Below are 22,506 nucleotides of genomic sequence, written 5' to 3' on the forward strand. Positions count from 1 at the left end.
TGATTATATATTCTATTATTATTGCTACTACTCTTTAGAACTGCTATAGTGAACAAAGCTATAACCTTGAGTTCCATAAATACCTGTTAAATGTACCTTGTTAGTCTCGTCTCTTTCTATGGTTAAGTAGCTTTCAAATAAAGCAGGATTTCTGCTAATGTTCAGAATATTTACTCCATGTATTTCTTCTCATTCTTTGCTGAAAATTATTAAATGGGTTTGTCACTCAATAATGATGCTCCATTACATATAGAATGGTCTGGACAAGCAATGGCTGACTGGACTTGGGAAGGATCTGCCTGGGAGAGTGTTAATGGCCAAACACTGTAATGATGGACACTATTTCAAATCATAGAACCACTGTCTAGTTTGTTTAATTTGAGAAACTGCAGTATCATCATGATGCATGAAGGCAAGGAGCAGTAGGTGGTGTTGGTTGCTTGAATTGACCACGATTATACCTTTCATCAGATGTGTGAATGCTGCTTCTGTTCGTAAGGTGTTCGATGATAATATATTTTATCAGTGTCCATCAGACAAGGCCTGAAATTATTTGCTACTCAAGTTAATAATTGTGTGGTACTTAGTTAATAAAAAGCATGGAGCTCCTGTTGTCAGGCTAATAATTATCTTTCAACTAGCACTGTAGATCATAGAATTCTACAGCACAGAACCATGGTCCTTTCAGCCCATCTCTTTCATACCAACTATGATCTACAGTACATGGACCCTACTTAAAACATAGAAAACCCAGAAAATCTACGGCACAATACAGGCCTTTTGGTCCACAATGCTGTGCTGAACATGTACTTACTTTAGAAATTACCTAGTGCTACCCATAGCCCACTATTTTCTAAGCTCCATGTACCTATCCAGGAGTCTCTTAAAAGACCCTATCATATTCCCCTCCACCACCATTGCCAGCAGCCCATTCCATGCACTCTCTACTCTCTGTGTAAAAAAAAAAAGAAAAAAAAAACAACTTAGCCCTAACAACTCCTCTGTACCTATTTCCAAGCACCTTAAAATTGTGCCCTCTCGTGTTAGCCATTTCAACCCTGGGAAAAACTACTACTATGTCGACTCAGGCCTAGGGGGCCGGCATCAGGCAAATAAGGCAAGGCCTGGGAAAAAGCTTCTGACTATCCATATGATCAATGCCTTTCATCATCAATTACCTGCATCAGGTCCATATCTATCACTCCAATCCTATCTAAGAACCTTCCAGATGCCCTTTAAACATTGTAATTGTACTTGCTTCCACCACCTACTTTGGCAGCTCATTCTAGATGTGCAATGATCTGGCAGTGATAAGGTTAAGGAAACCTTAGGGAACAGTGATCACAATATGATCGTGCTCACTCGAAAATTTGAGAAGGAGAAACTATATTCCAATGTGTTGGTATTTCAGTGGAATAAAGGAAATTACAATGGCATGAGAGGGATACTGACCAAAGTTGACTGGAAAGGGACACTGGCGGGAAGGACAGCAGAGCAGCAATGGCTGGAGTTTCTGTGAAAAATGGAGGAAGTGCAAGATAGATATATTCCAAAGAAGAAGACATTTTCAAATAGAAGAAGGACACTACAGTGGCTGACAAGTGAAGTCAGAGCCAAAGTAAAAGGAAAAGAGAGGGCATACAAGGAAGCCAGAGCTACTGGGAAGATAGAGGGTTGGGGGCTTTTAAAAACTTGCAGAAGGAAACTAGGAAGGTCATTAGGAAGGAAAAGATGAATTATGAAAAGAAGTTTGTGACTAATATCAAAGAAGATACTAAAACCTTTTTTAAGTATATAAAGGGTAAAAGAGAGTTGAGGGTAGATATAGGACCAATAGAAAATGATGCTGGAGATATTGTAATGAGAGACGCAGAGATGACAAAGGAATTGAATGCCTATTTTGCATCAGTCTTCACAGTGGAAGACACCTGCAGTATACTGGACATTCAAGAGCGTCAGGGAAGTGAATTATGTGCAGTGAATATTATGACTGAGAAGGTGCTCAGGAAGCTTAACGGCCTGAGGGTGAAGTAATCTCCTGGACGTGATGGAATCCACCACTGGGTTCTGAAGGAAGCAGCTGGAGAGGTTAAGTAGGTATTAACAATGATCTTTCAAGAATCGATAGATTCTGGCATTGTACCTGATTTTCAGATGTTACTCTGCTATTTAAGAAGGGTGGGAGGTAGTAGGAAGGAAACTATAGACCTGTTAGCTGGACATCACTGGTTGGGATGTAGTTGGAATCGACTATTAGAGATGAGATTACGAACTACCTGGAGGCACTTGACAAAATAGGCCAAAGCCAGCATGGTTTCCTGAAAGAAAAATCCTGCCCGACTAACCTACTGTAATCCTTGGAGAAAATTACAAACAGTATAGACAGAGGAGATGCAGTAGATGTGCTGTACTTGGATTTTCAGAAGGCCTTTGACAAGGTGCCACAAATGAGGCTGCTTATCAAGATAAAAGCCCATGGAATTACAGGGAAGTTACTAGCATGGTTAGGGCATTGGCTGATTGGCAGAAAACAGAGAGTGGGAATAAAGGGATCTGATTCTGGTTGGCTGACAGTTACCAGTGGAGTTCCACAGGGGTCGGTGTTGGGACTGCTGCTTTTTATAATGTACATCAATGATTTGGAGTGTGGGATCAATGGATTTGTGGCTAAATTTGCTGATAATACAAAGATAACTGGAGCAGCAGGTAGTGTTGAGGAAACAGAGAGCCCACAGACATACTTAGATAGTTTAGGGGAATGGGCAAAGTGGCAAATGAAATACAATGTTGGAAAGTGTATGGTCATGAACTTTGGTGGAAGATATAAGTAGGCAGAGTATTATTTAGGTGTGGAGAGAAGTCAAAATGTAGAGATGTAAAGTCCTTGTGTAGGACATCCTGAAGGTTAACCTCCAGTTTGTGTTGGTGGTGCAGAAGACAAATGCAAAGTTGGCATTCATTTCTAGAGGTATAGAATATAACAGCAGGAATGTGATGTTGAAGCTCTATAAGGCACTTGTGAGACCACACTTGCAGTATTGTGCGAAGTTTTGGGCTCCTTATTTTAGAAAGGATATACTGACATTGGAGAGGGTTCAGAGAAGATTCACGAGAATGATTCCAGGAATGAAAGGGTTACCATATGAGAAATGTTCGGCAGCTCTTGGACTGTATTCCATGGAGTTCAGGAGAATGAGGGGGGGATCTCATTGAAACATTCCAAATGTTAAAAGATTAGATGTGACAAAGTTATTTCCCATGGTAAGGGAGTCTAGGACAAGACTGCACAAATTCAGGATTGAAGGATGCCCATTTAGAACAGAGATGCAGAGAAATTACTTCAGTGAGAGGGTGGTAAATCTGTGGAATTTGTTGCCACGAGCGGCTGTGGAGGCCAAGTTATTGGGTGACTTGAAGGCAGAGATAGATAGGTTCTTTTTGGCCAGGGCATCAAAGGATATGGGGAGAAGACAGGGGAGTGGGGATGACTGGAAGAATTAGATCAGCCCATGATTGAATGTCGTGGCAGTCTCAATAGGCCGAATGGCCTGCTTCTGCTCCTATATCTTATGGTCTTATAGATCACTACTACCTTTGTGTGGCAAAACTTACTCCTCAGGTCTCATTAAACTTTCAACCCATCACCTTATATCCATGCCCTTTATTTCCAGATTCCTTCATCTTGTGGAAAAGATTTTGATAATCCATCCTGTCTATATAGAACTCATTACTTTACAAGCACCAATCAAGATAGGGGGGCTAAAAGTGGCCATGAGATATCCTTGGCAATTAGGAAGGGAGAGATTTTAGATCTAGTTTGATTAAAATTAGTTTTAATTTCAATTCCACCCTCAGTTATTTGCTCAGTTATTAGAAGCACTTAAGAACCTTTGAAAATAAACATATTAACAGGAACTACAGATAATTTGATATTTTTATTAAATCAAAGCATTGCATTTTTCAGAAGTTATTTATTTCCACACTCAGTGTACTATATAATAGAGTACAAACAGATTTACCAGCATACCATCCTGCTTCTTGAACAAAGTGAACAGCATTTGTCTCATCTGCAGCAGTTACTATCAAACTTGGGCCATGGGGAGACATGAACCATGTCCATGTTTCACTTTTGGCTGCTGTTTCATTAATCAGTCTTGGGCAAGCCCAAAATTCAGTGTTCAATCCCCAGCTGTCTTTGAGAATGTGATGATGGGAAATCCCTTTGTGAACTACTCTGTGCATATTCAATATGCCTGAGAGGATAGTTGCAAATTATTGCCCCAGTGATCTGCTTTCTGATGCTGACATGAGGAATCAGGAGGAGATGTTGTTCCTATGCAGCAGCTGCTTCTAACTGGCAGTGGAGACCTTGTTGTCTTTTGCTGCTGAGGAATTTCTACTCCATCCTAATCTGGGCCAACTCTGGTTTCTTGCCTAGTGGTGGCAAGAGCCAGAATATTCCTGTCAGATTTAACCCATTGTCACTCTTGTTAGACACTGTTAAACAGAAACTCAGACATACCAGAGCCAGTCAGGGGATGGCATCGTCAGTGTGAATCTGCAATGTGTTTTTGCTGGCTCTTGAAAGTCCCCCATTATGACTGGCTATGATGGTCATAATATTGTGTCACCAAAGCAGTAGCATCCAAAAGCCAAATGAGGAGCTGCTTTTATATGAACTGGTTTAAATAGGTTAGCAGACACTCAAGGGTCAGAGCAAGGGTGTGGTTGGATAGTGGATGAAGCGTGCTTGACTATTGAACAATAACTCAACACAAAATATCCCACACATCCACAGGAATTCTTTACCAATGCAAACTCCTTCCAATACCAGCTGAATGCCAATCCTTTCCTTCCTCACCTTCTCAGGGCTGAACCTGAAGTTGTGACACCTTTCCAACCTCTGTCCAAACACCACCAGTTAGACATTCACCAAACTTAAATTCAAAGAGAGCTTCATCAGATCTGCCCGTGATAGTGCTTGAAATGTAAGGGAATTCCTTGCTTTCCCCAGGAATCAGACTGGTATTGTTGCACAGGTTATTGTATAGTCTAGTCCTATTTTAGGAACCTGATGAACTCAAGTTACGGGTAAGGTGATTTGAAACAGAGAGCTGAAACAACCAAACTCTCAGACAGCAAAGTTTTCCCTTGCTGAAGTTTGTACAAATTTCTACAGTGCAATGGAGGTAAGAAAGAGAAAGATGGCGACAGTGATGGGGCATTCTCCGATGACAGTGCCAAGCAAAGTAAGTCAGTGCGATGCTGCTCCTGTGCTCTCTTGCGCTTTGTAAGCAGCTGCAGGCTCACGTCTTGTCATTCACATCCCTGTCTCGTGTGTGATTTTTAGGCTCTGTAAGAAAACAGATGAGACTGTCAGGAGCTGAAATTCAACACACAGTCTGTCCTATACATGCCAGTTTGGGTAATATTCGAACACACGAAGTACACTGTATGAGCCCTGATAGCAACTGCACAACTCAGCTTACAAGCTGATGAGAACTAATATAAACCTGTCGGGCTGTCAGGAGGCATCTCAATTCTCGAGGGATATTTGGGGAGAATGTGTGATGCAGTGGGTGAGGGGAAGGAGTGTCTCAGTGTGTGAGGATTGTGTGAGTGCCACATATGGTAGCCATGTGCACAATCTGTGGGTGTGAGCGTGTGGGGTGGATTTGTGGTGGAGATGTATGATAGTGAATGAAAGAGAAGATAGTTCAAGTTTATACGGGAGGAGGGTGTGGGGGAGCATTAGAGGGAATGTGAGTTGGTGTATATAGGGGAATGTGTGGGGAAGTATTAAGGGTAGTGTGCAAGGGAGAGTGCAGGAGAGTGTCGAGGAGCATGAGGAGGTCATGAGGGGAGTGTGTGGGGAAGAATGCAGGAAGGTGTGAGAGCGAGAGTATGGGCAGCAGTGGAAGAGGCAGAGGGTAGAGTGATGGAAAGGGCAGAGACACCGGTGGAACAGTATGAAATTAACTGGGGCAACCTGAGAGAACAGGTGAGCAATGAACTTGGTCGTTGGGGTTTAGTAGAGGATGAGGATGGTTTGGTGCAGATGTGGTGGTGTATGGCAATGGTGACCCCACATATTCAATAGTCACAGGAGAATGTCTTGCTCATCAATGCTGAAAGATCAAACTTTCAATAATTAATCTGGAGGAATAAAGTTCTCTTGACTGGCAGATACAAATGGTAATATTCCAGTTAAGGACAGGTGAAGGTACGAACAGTCCATTTAATGGGAACAGCTACAGGCCTTCACTCCTTATTCTGGCACTGTTTTCAACCTCTTTAATCCAAGCACACAAATATGATTATTCCTGTGCCTCTCACTGAAATCTCATGTGTATGGAACACCTCACTCAGCTCTGGGGCATAAAGTTTACACACAGAGTTTCTCATTCGCAAATCCATCATGCAAACCCAAAATGTATTGCTCAATATAATTGTGTAGTTTTTACTGTAAACAGTTGCTTTGCTAGTGAAAGAAAGCTGTGGCTTATATGAAGTATCTTCCATGAACTCAGTATTTCCCAAATACCTCACAGCCAGTGCAATACTTTAGAAGTTTCTGATCATGAAGCAGGATATTGAATGACCATGTGAAAATCCAGCAAATAGACTGAGTGTAGGGAAGTGTGAGGTCACACACTTCAGTAAGAGGAATCAAAAGTTGGATTATTATCTAAATCAAGAGAGACTGAAAATGGGTTCAGAGGGATCGAGGTATTCCAGAGCATGTAGAGCAAAATGTCAGTAGACTGCTCCAAGAAGTCAATTAAGATGGTAAGTATCATGTTTACTATCTTTACTGCAAGGGGGTTGAGGTTGAAGAATATAGAGGTTTTATTTCAGTCATGGTGTTTCTGAGTCCATGCCTTCGAATATTGCACTATACTTCAGCCCCTTTACTGAGAAAAATGTATAGTATCTTTGGACAGTGACTGAGCTAATTCCTGGGAAGTCCTATCCAGAGTGGCTTGATGGTTGGCTTTGTATTCTTGGAGTTTGGAAGAAAGAGGGGTGACCTCATTCAAACAGCTAAGATCCTCAGGGAAGATGCTGAGATGTTCTCCCTAGAGGGGGAGTTGAAAAGCCGGGGGATATAGCAACAGAATAAGGGGTTTAACCCGAGGTGTGGAAAAACCTCTTTCCTTAAAGGGTGGTCAACCTGTGGAATTCTTTGCCCATAAGTATGTAGAGGCCAAATTATCAGAAAATTGAAGGGGGAGATATATGAATATTTGGAAGGTCAAGAAATTGATGGTTATGGGTGACTGGCACAAGGAAGAGTTGAGGCCAGCATAGATCAACTGGGATCAAATTGAATGGTGGGAAACACTTGGGGGCCTGAATGCCCTACTTGTGTTCCTATTTGCTTGTGGTTTGTAGGGGCAGTGGCAGTGAATTGGTGCACAGAAAGCATCCACAAACAATAATGGCCAGGATTATTTTTTTAATGATGCTGGTTGAAGGATAATTGCTGGTCCCCTGACCTGTGATCCTCCTTGAAATAGTGTTTTGTGATCTTCTCGGCCTCAATCCATCCTTGTGCAATTAGATCCTTGATTTCCTCACCTGCAGACCTCAATCAGTTTGGATTGGCAACAACATCTCCTCCACAATCTCCATCAGCATAGGTGTGTGCACCACAGTGCTTAGCCCTCTGCTCTATTTGCTTTACGCTTATGACTGTGTGGTTAAGCACAGCTCCAATGCCATATTCAAGTATGCTGTTGTAGGCCAAATTAAAGGTGGTGACAAATCAGTATATAAGAATGACATTGAAAATGTGACCGAGTGGCACTACAACAACAAGCTTTTACTCAATGTCAGCTGATTATTGACTTAAGCAGGAAGAAAACAGAGGCCCATGAGCCAGTTCTCACAGGATCAGAGGTAGAGAAAGTCAGCAACTTTTAATTCCTTGGTGTTATAATTTCGGCTGACTTGTCCTGGGCCCAACTCATAAGTGTAATTACAAACAAAAATGGCAGAGTCTGCTTCCTTAGAAATTTGAGAAGATTTGGCATGACATCTAAAACTTTGCCAAGCCATTATAGATGTGTGGTGAAGAGTGCGTTGACTGGCTGCGTCACAGCCTAGTTTGGAAACAACAATGCCCTTGAATGGAAGATCCTCCAAAAAGTAGTGGATAGAGCCCAGTCCATCACGTGTAAACCCCTCCCCAACATTGACCACATCTGTACAAAACACTGTCACAGGAAAGCAGCATCTGTCATCAGGAACCCAACAACCCAGTTCATGCTCTCCTCACTGCTGCCATCAAGAGGGTTAGGAGCCTCAGGACTGACACAAGCAGGCTCACAAACAGTTAATAACCCTCAGCTATCAGGCTCTTGAACCAAAGGCTCTTGAATCAGGCTTGTGACTTCACTTGCCCCATGACAACCTATGGACTCACTTTCAATCTCTTCATCCCATGTTCTTGATATATGTTCCTTATTTATTTACTTATTATTATTTCTTTCTTTATCTATTTGCAGATTGTTATCTTTTGTACACCAGTTGAACACTCAAGTCGGTGTGGTCATTCATTGATTCTAATATGATTATTATTCTATTATGCATTTATTATGCCACGCGAAAATGAATCTAAGGGTTGTATGTGGTGACACATATGTATTTTGATAATAAATTTACCTTGAGCTTTGAACTTCTATGGAGCTTGGTCTCATTTTGACACCTTTCCTACAAGACAGCCTCTTGCAGTGTTGCACTCTAAATATTATGCTCAAGTCTAGAGTAGATGATAAGTCTACAAATTTATGACCTTATGGCATACATATTTCACAATGAGGCAATTAATAAATGCTGGGACATTGAACTCATTCATCTTTCAATTATTCTTACAAACTTGGACTATCTGTTTTCTCTCTTTTCACTATTTGTGGGAATTTGATGCACATAAAATGTCTTTGTAGTTCCAATTTAGCAACAGTGACTATATTTCAGAATTACACCTGGATTACTGGCAAATGTTTGAGCACCACAGTTTAGGAAGAAAATACTGATCCTCCCAGGTACAAATGTCCTGACTTATGGACATCTATACAAGTGAGCCTTTGGTAGAACAGTGGAAGGAATGCAGATAGATCAGTTGCTGCGAGGCTGTAGGAACCTTCCTTTGGGTGGGAATGGGGACTGCAACATTGCCACATGACACTGATCCTCCCTCCCACCCCCAAGCCAAAACAGCCAGGGGCTGAGTGGAGGTGAACAGAGCCTGGAGCAGTGAAAATACTTAGTCCATCTTCCTGTGCTTGCTAACTCTTCCACCAGTGCTGCTCCTCTGATTCTCTCCCATAACTTTTGTTCATTTCTGACTTGCATACAGTTTGTGCTATGAACGGTTCTGAAGAATGAATCCTGTTGTAACCTGGTGATCAGCAGTAGAGATAGGCAGTGCACAATTAATTAACAAATGACAGAAAAATTACAGAAGATAGGGTTGTATAGTTTGAAATTTAGGAAGCTGGATTGGCTTAATGAAAGTTACAAAATAACTGGGCAAAGTGTTCCTGCAATTTGGGAATGTGAGATTCGGCACAAGATCTAGTCACACCCCTCTTGTGGGTAAAATTAATAAAGTTGTCCAATGAAGGCAGAGAGTGTGGTGGGAATTTGGAATTCTCTTGTGGAGAAGGTGATCTATAGATGCTGTTCTTAAAGCATTGCAAAGCATATCTATATTTCCATGTAGATCCATTCACAGGATGTGGTGTTGCTGGGAATATTATGGTGTTATTGTCCATCCCTATGTGAACCATAGGTTCACAAGGTTAATTCCCGAGATGGCAAGACTGTCATATGTTGAAAGATTGGAGCGACTGGGCTTGTATACACTGGAAATTAGAAGGATGAGTGGGGATCTGATTGAAACATGTAAGATTATTAAGGGATTGGACACACTGGAGGCAGGAAGCATGTTCTCACTGATGGGTGAGTTCAGAACCAGAGGTCACAGTTTAAGAATAAGGGGTAGGCCATTTAGAACGAAGTTGAGGAAAAACTTTTTCACCCAGAGAGCAGTGGAGGCCAAGTCTCTGGATGGATAGAGCTCTTAAAGATAGCGGAATCAAAGGTAATGGGGATAAGGCAGGAACTGGATACATGATCACAGTGAATGGCGGTGCTGGCTCGAGGGGCCAAATGGCCTACTCCTGCACCTATTGTCTATTGTCTATTGTCTATCCCTAATTGCCCACAAATTCAGATAGCAATTAGGAGTTAACTAGATTTGAGAGATTGTAGCCAGATCAGATAAGGTGAGCAGATTTCTTTCCCTGAATGACAATAGTGAAATTTTTTAACAAAACTTCATAAACTTTGTTGCTGATATTAGATCGGAAGTACACAATACACTGTCTTTAGTTTTTGCTATATATTAAGGATGGCTGATTGGTTACTCCTATAGCACCACCCCGCCCCGTGTTGAACACAGCATGAAACATTGTGATCATACCTGTGTAGTAGAGGTTGAAAACTCAGAGTACTTTGAAGTTTTCTTCAGAGAGCAAACACCAAGGAAGAATTTCGTATATTCATCCCTCACCTGTAAGACAATATGGTGAGGAATTTGTACATTTTTTCCCATACACTTGACAATGGGAATTACAAAGTGATGACATGGAGAAGGGAACACTCTTGGCAGAGGATGACTCTCCCCTCTAAGTGAGGGGTACTTGCCTGTTTATGAAGGAGGCAATGCAGGATGAAGATGAACATTCCCTGGAAACTGTTGAACACAGTGAAGATGTAGGCCATAACAATCATTTTCTTGTCGAAGTACAACATGCCAGATATCCATACACATCCCAGGAGGCAGAGCTGAGCAACAGCAGTGAAGGTAAAGATCCTAAAATAAGAGGTATGAGGGAACTGAATGTAAGGCACCATCTAATTCTTTCCTAAGCACCACTTAGTACAGTTTACAGATGCAATATAAACGTTCCCCTGCCCCGCTTCTGGCAGCTCTTTAAAATTATTTGTGATCCCTTGGCTAATTTCTTGAATTTTGCATCCAACAAAACTTTGAAGCCTTCATTACAGAGACTGCAACAGATAAAGAAGGCAATCAATAAATCTAGGTGTGACTTGTGGCACCCAGAATCCAGATGATTTACTGAAAAGAAGGAAGTTTTTATGTTGGTCTTACTAAGTAATTTTGGTTCATGATTTCAAACTGAATAATGCAAAGCTCTGTACTTCTCGTACCAAAGCAGTAACCAGAGAAAGCCAATCCATGAACACACATCCAATGACCTCGATTTACAGTATAATTGGTACAGTAATTATGACTGGGTGAATCATATGCTTCCCCTTTCATTTACTGGCTAACCCACAAGCCTGGAGTCAGCTGTTCTACCTGCAGCCTTTAGGCAATCTATCTTACTTGATGCTTTTATCCTTTTGGTTTGACAAGTTTGAGGAAAGTTCAGCTATTAGTGAGTGGGTCCTAAATCAGATGAGCTAGATCTGTGAACACTAACAGCTTCAAGTAAATTGTGGAAGAAAGGATTTAAATATTTAAATTGTCAACCCATTTGTATGGTCCTAAATAACAGGAAATGCCTGGATGCACGTGAAAACCATGTAAGTCACCATCTCATGTACCAGATATTCTCACCTGATTTTCTTCAACCGGCCATATTCAAGAGTAATACTTGAAAACTTATTAACCAGTTTCCACACAGTAATAATGAAGAATCCTCCATTCAACTGTCAATGAAAGGGGAATACGTGAGATAGGTAATAGTTTTTGTAATAATATACAATAAGATAGTTAACTGCATCTTTACAGTCCACAAACTCATGAACACTACCTCACTATGTAGATTCTTTGCACTACTTTTTTTTATCTTTCTTATTGTAACTTATAGTTTTTTTAGTATATGCTACTGTACTGCTGCGGCAGAACAACAGATTTCATGACTTGTCAGTGATAATAAACCAGATTCTGAATCTGATAAGTATACTTGTAATAATATGTAATGTTATTGGCGTGATCTTTAGTCTATTCACATTTCCATGGAAACACCTTCCTCTGGAAAAACAGCTACACCTGAAGCTTAATCACGATGACTTTTAGAAGACATAGTAATAGGTGTTCCAGCAGTTGCAAGGAAATAATTTCAAACATTATCATATTGTATTGTGATTTAAAGTTATTAATGGACATGGTATAAAGAATCAGTATGGAAACCAATATGACAGAAATTTTGCTCATGATCTTTGAAGAACTATCATATCACCAAGCTCTATGTTGCTCTCTTAATCGCCAAGGTTAGTGCAGAGCATAACTGGAGAATATTCAGTAACTCTGGCCATGTAAGTACTTTTGCCACCCTGATCTTTAGAAAGGTTTAGGAGAGAGTGTGGACAGTACAACTCTCACATCCATGGGCCAGCAGGTAGGAGGAGAAAGGACTGCACCTTGGAACTCAACAAGGGTCAATGATAGAGGCAGAAACAATCATGTAATTCATAATCCCAACAGGTACTACTAAAAGTTTGCCCTTTCTAAGCCTTGCCTTAGAAGTAGTGCATTTTAAAAGCCTACCATTCATGGTGCATGTCCAGCCCTTGTAAATGTTCCCATAATGCATCACCTCATATGTATCTGATTCAAACGGATCTTCATACTTTTACAACTTACCAGAATGATTATACAAACTGGAGCCAGAAAAGCCCACAGAAAGCCTGATTTTAGGTCCAACCAACAACTGGGGAAAGAAGGAAAAAATATTGGTTTTCAAATCACAAAGAGGATTTTTCTTCACTTTATACCTACACATGAACACGCATTTGCACCAGTTGCACCAGTAACATTACTATTCAAATGACAGTGTTCCATACATGAGCTTAGGCAGTGGCTGACTATTCCAGTGATGGAAATTGCTGCCAAATCCAGTTTGGTATTGATCTTATTGTGCACTGACAGTTTGGGTTACAACCTGGAGAATGCACTGGAGGGGTTACTGGTTTGGGAAGGGGTTGATTATTTTCAGCAGTGTTACTCTCTATTCAGTGATCCTATACTTTTCATTCCACTGCAACTTTCATATCTGTTAGTCTTCCTAATCATCCTCTTTAAACTTATCTGCTCCCATGCTGGAAAGAGCTTATGTGTGACTTCCTTCAGGAGAAAGGTGCAGTCGACGTTTCAGGCCGAGACCCTTCGTCAGGACTAATTGAAGGAAGAGTGAGTAAGGGATTTGAAACTTGGAGGGGGAGGGGGAGATCCAAAATAATAGGAGAAGACAGGAGGGGGAGGGATGGAGCCAAGAGCTGGACAGGTGATAGGCAAAAGGGATACGAGAGGATCATGGGACAGGAGGTCCGGGAAGAAAGACGGGGGGGGGGGGACCCAGAGGTTGGGCAAGGGGTATATTCAGAGGGACAGAGGGAGAAAAAGGTCCCCCCCCCCCGTTGTCTTTCTTCCCAGACCTCCTGTCCCATGATCCTCTCGTATCCCTTTTGTCTATCACCTGTCCAGCTCTTGGCTCCATCCCTCCCCCTCCTGTCTTCTCCTATCATTTTGGATCTCCCCCTCCCCCTCCAACTTTCAAATCCCTTACTCACTCTTCTTTCAGTTAGTCCTGACGAAGGGTCTCTGCCTGAAACGTCGACTGCACCTCTTACTAGAGATGTTGCCTGGCCTGCTGCGTTCACCAGCAACTTTTATGTGTGTTGCTTGAATTTCCAGCATCTGCAGAATTCCTGTTGTTTTCCTTCAGGAGAAAGTTGGGCCTGTTAGAGTGACCAGGGTTTCTTTGTGGATAAATCACTGGAAACATGTTTAGGTACAGCGAGCACTCAGGAAGGCAATTGCTTTGTTGCCTTTATTTAAGAAGAGCAAGTAGGGGTAAGTCAAGTAACTACAGGCCAGTAAGCCTTAGGTGAATGGTCAGAGTATTGGAGAAATGTGAAGAGACAGGATGCATGTGAATATGGAAAGACAGGAGCTGATTAGAGACAGTCAGGTGTCATTGACTGTGAGAAATCCTACTTCACTAATCTGATTGAGATTTTTGAGGAGTTAACAAAGGACAACGGTAGATGTTGCCCAAATGGCATTTAGACGACCATCCGAGAAGGCCCCACATGGTATGCACAGACATATGTGTAGACTGGATGCAGAGTTGACTTGGTGATAGGAAGCAGAGGGTTGAAGTGGATAGATATTACTCTACTTGAAAATCTATTACAAGTGGTTTATCACAGGCATCAGTTATTTGTAATATGTTTATGACTTAGATGAGAAGGTAGGAGGTAGCTTTCGTAAACTTTTATGGATGATACTGAATTTATTGAGAAACATTGTCCAGAGTTGCCAGCATTTTCTGTAGGGTCCTTTGTTCTACCACAGTCTCCAGTATGTCCAGTTTGAATCCTACAACAAATCCAACCTTTCTAATCTTTACATTGAGTCTGCTGGCAGCACCTGTGTTGATGTGAAGGAGAGGCCTGCATACTCCAAAGGACCTCAGTCTGCTCAGGAAGTTGAAGTGATTCTGGCCCTTCTTGTACACAGCCTCCGTGTTGATACTCCACTCAAGTCTGTCATCCAGGTACACTCCCAGGTACTCATACGTCCTCACCACATCCACGTCTTCACCATCAATAGTAACAGAGAACATAGAAACATAGAAACATAGAAAATAGGTGCAGGAGTAGGCCATTCAGCCCTTCGAGCCTGCACTGCCATTTATTATGATCATGGCTGATCATCCAACTCAGAACCCTGCCAGCAGCCTTCCCTCCATACCCCCGATCCCCGTAGCCACAAGGGCCATATCTAACTCCCTCTTAAATATAGCCAATGAACTGGCCTCAACTGTTTCCTGTGGCAGAGAATTCCACAGATTCACCACTCTCTGTGTGAAGAAGTTTTTCCTAATCTCGGTCCTAAAAGGCTTCCCCTTTATCCTCAAACTGTGACCCCTCGTTCTGGACTTCCCCAACATCGGGAACAATCTTCCTGCATCTAGCCTGTCCAATCCCTTTAGGATTTTATACATTTCAATCAGATTCCCCCTCAATCTTCTAAATTCCAACGAGTAGAAGCCCAGTTCATCCAGCCTTTCTTCATATGAAAGTTCTGCCATCCCAGGAATCAATCTGGTGAACCTTCTTTGTACTCCCTCTATGGCAAGGATGTCTTTCCTCAGATTAGGGGACCAAAACTGCACACAATACTCCAGGTGTGGTCTCACCAAGGCCTTGTACAACTGCAGTAGTACCTCTCTGCTCCTGTACTCGAATCCTCTCGCTATAAATGCCAGCATACCATTCGCCTTTTTCACCGCCTGCTGTACCTGCATGCCCACTTTCAATGACTGGTGTATAATGACACCCAGGTCTCGTTGCACCTCCCCTTTTCCTAATTGGCCACCATTCAGATAATAATCTGTTTTCCTATTTTTGCCACCAAAGTGGATAACTTCACATTTATCCACATTAAATTGCATCTGCCATGAATTTGCCCATTCACCCAACCTATCCAAGTCACTCTGCATCCTCTTAGCATCCTCCTCACAGCTAACACTGCCACCCAGCTTTGTGTCATCCGCAAACTTGGAGATGCTGCATTTAATTCCCTCATCCAAGTCATTAATATATATTGTAAACAACTGGGGTCCCAGCACTGATCCTTGTGGTACCCCACTGTTCACCACCTGCCATTCTGAAAAGATCCCGTTTATTCCCACTCTTTGCTTCCTGTCTGCTAACCAATTCTCTATCCACATCAATACCTTACCCCCAATACCGTGTGCTTTAAGTTTGCACACTAATCTCCTGTGTGGGACCTTGTCAAAAGCCTTTTGAAAATCCAAATATACCACATCCACTGGCTCTCCCCTATCCACTCTACTAGTTACATCCTCAAAAAATTCTATGAGATTCGTCAGACATGATTTTCCTTTCACAAATCCATGCTGACTTTGTCCGATGATTTCACCGCTTTCCAAATGTGCTGTTATCACATCTTTGATAACTGACTCCAGCAGTTTCCCCACCACTGATGTTAGGCTAACCGGTCTATAATTCCCCGGTTTCTCTCTCCCTCCTTTTTTAAAAAGTGGGGTTACATTAGCCACCCTCCAATCCTCAGGAACTCGTCCAGAATCTAACGAGTTTCGAAAAATTATCACTAATGCATCCACTATTTCTTGGGCTACTTCCTTAAGCACTCTGGGATGCAGACCATATGGCCCTGGGGATTTATCTTCCTTCAATCCCTTCAATTTACCTAACACCACTTCCCTACTAACATGTATTTTGCTCAGTTCCTCCATCTCACTGGACCCTTTGTCCCCTACTATTTCTGGAAGATTATTTATGTCCTCCTTAGTGAAGACAGAACCAAAGTAATTATTCAATTGGTCTGCCATGTCCTTGCTCCCCATAATCAATTCACCTGTTTCTGTCTGTAGGGGACCTACATTTGTCTTTACCAGTCTTTTCCTTTTTACATATCTATAAAAGCTTTTACAATCAGATTTTATGTTCCCTGCCAGTTTTCTCTCATAATCTTTTTTCCCCTTCCTAATTAAGCCCTTTGTCGTCCTCTGCTGAACTCTGAATTTCTCCCAGTCCTCAGGTGAGCCACTTTTTCTGGCTAATTTGTATGCTTCTTCTTTGGAATTGACACTATCCTTAATTTCTCTTGTCAGCCACGGGTGCACTACCTTCCTTGATTTATTCTTTTGCCAAACTGGGATGAACAATTGTTGTAGTTCATCCATGCAATCTTTAAGTGCTTGCCATTGCATATCCACCATCAATCCTTTAAGTGTCATTTGCCAGTCTATCTTAGCTAATTCACGTCTCATACCTTCAAAGTTACCCCTCTTTAAGTTCAGAACCTTTGTTTCTGAATTAACTATGTCACTCTCCATCTTAATGAAGAATTCCACCATATTATGGTCACTCTTACCCAAGGGGCCTCTCACGACAAGATTGCTAATTAACCCTTCCTCATTGCTCAAAACTCAGTCCAGAATAGCCTGCTCTCTATTTGGTTCCTCGACATGTTGGTTCAAAAAACCATCCCGCATACATTCCAAGAAGTCCTCTTCCTCAGCACCTTTACCAATTTGGTTCACCCAATCTACATGTAGATTGAAGTCACCCATTATAACTGCTGTTCCTTCATTGCACACATTTCTAATTTCCTGTCTAATACCATCTCCGACCTCACTACTACTGTTAGGTGACCTGTACACAACTCCCACCAGCGTTTTCTGCCCCTTAGTGTTACGCAGCTCTACCCATATCGATTCCACATCTTCCCGGCTTATGTCCTTCCTTTCTATTGCGTGAATCTCATCTTTAACCAGCAACGCCACCCCACCTCCTTTTCTTTCATGTCTGTCCCTCCTGAATATTGAATATCCCTGAATGTTGAGCTCCCATCCTTGGTCACCCTGGAGCCATGTCTCTGTGATCCCAACTATATCATAATCATTAATAACAATCTGCACTTTCAATTCATCCACCTTATTACCAATGCTCCTTGCATTGACACACAAAGCCTTCAGGCGCTCTTTTACAACTCTCTTAGCCCTTATACAATTATGTTGAAAAGTGGCCCTTTTTAATGCTTGCCCTGGGTTTGTCGGCCTGCCACTCTTACTTTTCTCCTTAGTACTTTTTGCTTCCACCCTCACTTTACAATGTAGGGTTAGGCTTTCTAAAGTCCATCACCATCTCCTTTGTCTTACTGATGTTGAGATGCAGATGATTCAGCTTGCACCAGTTGACAAAGTCATCCACCAGGAGGACTTGAATTTTGATAAATAAAATTATTGGGATGCAGCATGGAATAGGCCCTTCAGGCCCTTTGAGCCACGCCGCCCAACAACCCCCGATTTAATCCTAGCCTAACATAAGACAATTTACAATGATCAATTAGCCTATGAACCAGTACGTCTTTGGACTGTGGAAGGAAACTGTTCCAACGCAGCCACAGGGAGAACGTACAAACTCCTTACAGGCAGTGGCAGGAATTGAACCTGTACCGTAAAAGTGTTGTGCTAACCACGACGCTACCGCACCACCCTAAACTTCTCAAAAATGTGATAAAGCTGCAACATAACCTCCTGACTTTTGTACACAATGCTTCAACTGATGAGGAGAATTTCCTCCATCACAGCCTCAATCATCTTCATCACTTCAAATTTGTAGGCCAGGACATTTTCAGCACAAAGCCACGGTGACTATCTTCAACAACCCTATGCTTTTTCAAATGTGATTAAATCATGTTTTTAAGAATCTTTTCCATAATTTTCCCACTGCAGGTTTAAAGCTCACTATTCTATAATTTCCTAGTTTGTCTCTACAGGCCTTTAGAATAGAGGAACATATAGGCTGTTCTCTAGTCTTCTAGCAACTTGCATGTTGCTGAAAATGAAACAGAGATCACAATCAAGACAGCAGAAATCCTTTGCCAACCCCCTCCCCACTGAGCATCCCAAGACCGATTCCATGAGGTCCAGGTGACTTTTTCTTGGCTCAGAGTTGATAAACTGCATTACCAGCTTGGATCAATTTAGTCTCTTATGAAAGGGGAACATCTCCATGATGCTTTCTTCCAAGAGTCAGTCACACCTTGTAAATTAGGTACTACAGGTTTGATTAGCGTGGATGTGACCGAGGCAGGTATGCAGATTCAGATGGTGCCACTGGAGAAGATTTAGCCCGGGCCTTTGACCAAAAGAGAGAGAAAGAGAGTAAAGCAATGGACACCATTTGTGAAAAATGGTACTAAGGTGAAAGGTCAGTTACTGACTGGTAGAAGAGGCACAAGTGGGCACTGTGGTACTGTAGTGGCTAGAGCGATGCTATTACAGCTTGGGATGTTTGGAGTTTGGAGTTCAACTCCAGTGCTGTTCTGCAAGGCTTCTCTGTATATCCTCCCAATGGAATGTGTGGGTTTTCTCTGGGTCTTCTGGTTTTCTCACACAGTGCAAAGATGCACAGAAGTATAGAAGTCTGAAGATTCACACACAACATTATAGGAACAGCTTCTTCCTCTCTACCATCTGATTTATTAACAGTCCATGATTCCATGAACATTACCTGATTATTCAGCTTTTGTACTATTTATTTGTTTTTATTTTAACACAGTAATTTATTATGATTACACTGTACTGCTGCCACAAAACACGACTTGTTAATGACAATAAACCTGATTCTAATCATTAAAACTGCACGAACAGAGAAATAAATAGTTTGTCCACACTTACTATTCGTTTGTTCCATATCCTTCATAATACACAGCAGCTGAAATGCCAACCACTATCAAAGGGCATCCATAGCCGAACAAACACATGTACTTTGCCTGAAGACTCTTTGCATTGAAGACTTGCACCACCATGAGGTAAAGCTGGATTCCTTCCAGAAGCATCCAGGTAAAACAGGCCAGGAAGAGATAATGGAGGAATCCTGCGATGACAGCACAGACAGTCTGTGGAGGGGATGCAAAAGAGCAACAAGGTAATAACCAACAGGAGCATGTAACTACCCATCCACCATCCAGAGTAATATACAGAAAAGGTTCAGACACTGGCCACAGGTGCTGGGTCACTGTGTGAGCTCGGTGTGTGGAGTCAGCTTGTGTGGGGTCAGTATGTGCAGGGCTGTTGTGTGGGACAGCTGTAAGGGCTTGCATGTGGTTTCAGGGGCTGGGTATTATTGAGCAGGGATGGCAGTGAGTATGGTGGGCAGGTGATGAATGTTGTGTGGGCTGGGCTGAAGAATGGGACTATGGACAGTACGTGGGGAGGTGGGGAATGCGTGGTAGGATGTGCTGAAGAATAAAAGACAGCTGCCTCACTGGGACCCTCTTCAACGCTGCTGTATGAAGGGCAGGTAGTCCAGCGAATTACAGCCAGGTTACTTCTGCATACCCTGATCTAAGTTCCACCACAATGATCCAAGCAGATTCTTGTACAGGTAATGGTGTTGCATTGTCTATCTAACAAGGGAAACATATAAGAGAATTCCGCAAAAGACTTATTGAATATCCATTGGAATGCAAGATTATTCCAAAGTGGTTTCAGTGCAATTAGTTATTGAGTCATAGCTCAATGCACATGGACACAGCCTCTTTGGGTGCTACCACAATCAGACTGGGAGAAAAGAAATTGATTTTCATTTGCATGGAGTTCAAAAGAGCAAATGACTGCAAGTGAATTTCTCAGCAGAGATACCATGTCTTTCATAACCTTGGAAGTCACAAAGGATTGAAAGTCAATGGAACACTTTTAAAACGTGGTCACTAATGCAATCAAATGAACCAGATGGCTAATGGCTAGTGGTAGTATGATAATGACTAGATAGGGCAGCATGGAAATTCCCTTTATCTCATTCACTATTTTTTGAGTTCCTTTGTTGGTCAAGGGTATGGATATTATGTCCTAGCTGTCTATGTGAAATGCTAGCCAGGGTAGTACAATGTGGAGAGCAATATGTAGCATGCTTCCCCTCTCTGTGCAGCTGACGATTCCAAAAGAAGGGCAGAGACTGATATAGTATGGTATCAGCGGTGTCGCAAGAGTTGCCAGTCAGCATTGAACTCAACATAGTCTTAAAGACTCCAGCTCTGGATTTTTCCTCGGGGTTTATCCCCAAAGCCTTCTTCATGAGTGGGTATAGCTGCAAGGCAGCAGAGGTTTGAGATCAGAAGTTTCCTTCCCCTGGATGAGTTTCCAACCACGGCTAACAAGCCCCATCTCCTCAAAGTGATTAGTTTTAAGGAGCCATTGTCCCTTTTGTCCCTTCCGCAGTTCTGCTGGGTTTAGGAGCTAAGCTACATGTGAAGGCCAGGAGCTGGATTTGGTTGTCAAAGTCTATTTGAGATGCAAATTATTGGGAGCCCCACTACCTAGCTCTCTCTGCTATGACAACCTACAACCTTAAGGAACTACATTCACTATTAACTTCAGGAATAATTTCTATCAGTAAACACAAATGAATGCATTTGTTGAATGTTGTATGAAAAAAAGTGATATGGATTATCCCGGGCAATTGATCAATCTGGTCTTGTACACAGAGATGGCCAGTTCTTCAAATATTGTGCTCGGAGAAGATACCAATATTTATTTTCACTTACCGTGTCTTTGGTCTTGTCTATTCCAACGATGAAAAGAAAATCTGCTAAAAAGAGGCTGATGCAAAGGTGTGTATGGATAGTTGTCCGGATACTTTTAATGGAACGACACAGGCTGAAGGTGAGGATTGAAATCAAAAGGCACACCAGAGAAAAAGAAATGCCAAAAATAGTGATCATATGCAGACGGAAGCCATCATCTGCCTAAGAAGAAACAAGAACCAGTTTAAATAATAGCATCATTGAAGGGCAGTTAACTCAAACATGTGAATGGGTAATGGGAGGATATGGACCATGTGCAGGTGGATATGCAGTTTATAGTGGCAACATAGTCAGTACAGACATGGTAGGCTGAAAGGCATGTTCCTTTGCTGTACTGTTCTGTATTCTAAACACTAATTTCATTCATTCCATTCACAGTAATTTCACTTTGAACACTACACAACAGAAACAGCAGAAAGAGCTGCTGACTACATTTGAGACAGACGTGGATAAACTTCTGTTACAGGTATTAAGGGCAATGAGGAACATAATGTTGAGGTAGAAAATAACCCATGATCTCATTAGATGCAGCAGGTTTGGGCTGGTAGAGTGGTGGTCTGAGGTCAACTACAGCTCCTTGCCTAAGCCCCCAGTTGTTGTTATCATCAACGGCAGACCAATCGGTTCACAGAGAGAGAGCTTCTCACAGTTCAGGGAGAAGAGTTTAAAAAAATAGTATTTCCCGGGGCTCAGGTCATTAGTGGTGGACCAGATAACTCACGATTCACAGGAGCAAATAAAAGTAAAGCAGGGTCAAAGTAGAGTGGCCATTGTGTGAGGGGACCAGTGTAGGAGTGGGAACTTGAGGCTTTGGCTCACAGGGCTTTGGCGAGGAGGCACAGGTGAGTAGCAGGAAAGGCTTTTATTGTGGTTGAATAAGAAGTCACTAAATTACAGCTAATTAAATAAAGTAGGGATGATGCAGGATCAGGTGATGTGCTGTAGTTGCAAGACGTGGGAGCTGGTGGACTCCATTGTGGTTCCTGGTGACCACATCTGCAGCAAGTGTTGGCTGCTTGAGGAGCTCAGGCTCAAAGTTGATGAACTGGAATCTGAGCTTCAAACACTGCGGCACATCAGGGACGGGGAGAGTTACTTGGATTCTCTGTTTCAGGAGGTAGTCACACCCATTAGGTTAACTGCCTCAAATTCGGTCTGCGGTTGAGACCAAGAGGGTGTGACTGCGAGTGAGGAGGGTAGTGGGATCCGAGAGGCAATGCTGGAGAAGCCTCAGCCCTTGAGCCTATCCAACAGGTCTGAGATATACTACCTGCTCCCTGTGTGGATGAGAGTGGGAGATGTAGGCAGGATGAACACCCTAA

General features: G+C 42.3%; 1 protein-coding gene across 4 annotated transcripts in view; it reads right to left on the reverse strand.

Moving 5' to 3' along the window:
• Positions 1-3,916: 3,916 nt before the first annotated feature.
• Positions 3,917-22,506, reverse strand: part of LOC140191217 (adhesion G protein-coupled receptor E3-like) — a 151,757-nt gene continuing 133,167 nt past the window's right edge. For all 4 annotated transcript variants that reach the window (XM_072248399.1, XM_072248400.1, XM_072248401.1 and 1 more), the window contains 7 exons: positions 21,146-21,346; positions 19,278-19,498; positions 12,683-12,749; positions 11,654-11,745; positions 10,714-10,882; positions 10,490-10,579; positions 3,917-5,353 (listed from right to left, as the gene is read on the reverse strand). In XM_072248399.1, coding sequence (XP_072104500.1) covers positions 5,321-5,353; positions 10,490-10,579; positions 10,714-10,882; positions 11,654-11,745; positions 12,683-12,749; positions 19,278-19,498; positions 21,146-21,346 — 873 coding nt within the window. In that variant the 3' untranslated portion in view covers positions 3,917-5,320. The remainder of the gene's footprint in view (positions 5,354-10,489; positions 10,580-10,713; positions 10,883-11,653; positions 11,746-12,682; positions 12,750-19,277; positions 19,499-21,145; positions 21,347-22,506) is intronic.

This window comes from Mobula birostris, chromosome 32 (genome assembly GCF_030028105.1).
Source record: "Mobula birostris isolate sMobBir1 chromosome 32, sMobBir1.hap1, whole genome shotgun sequence".
NCBI lineage: Eukaryota > Metazoa > Chordata > Chondrichthyes > Myliobatiformes > Myliobatidae > Mobula > Mobula birostris.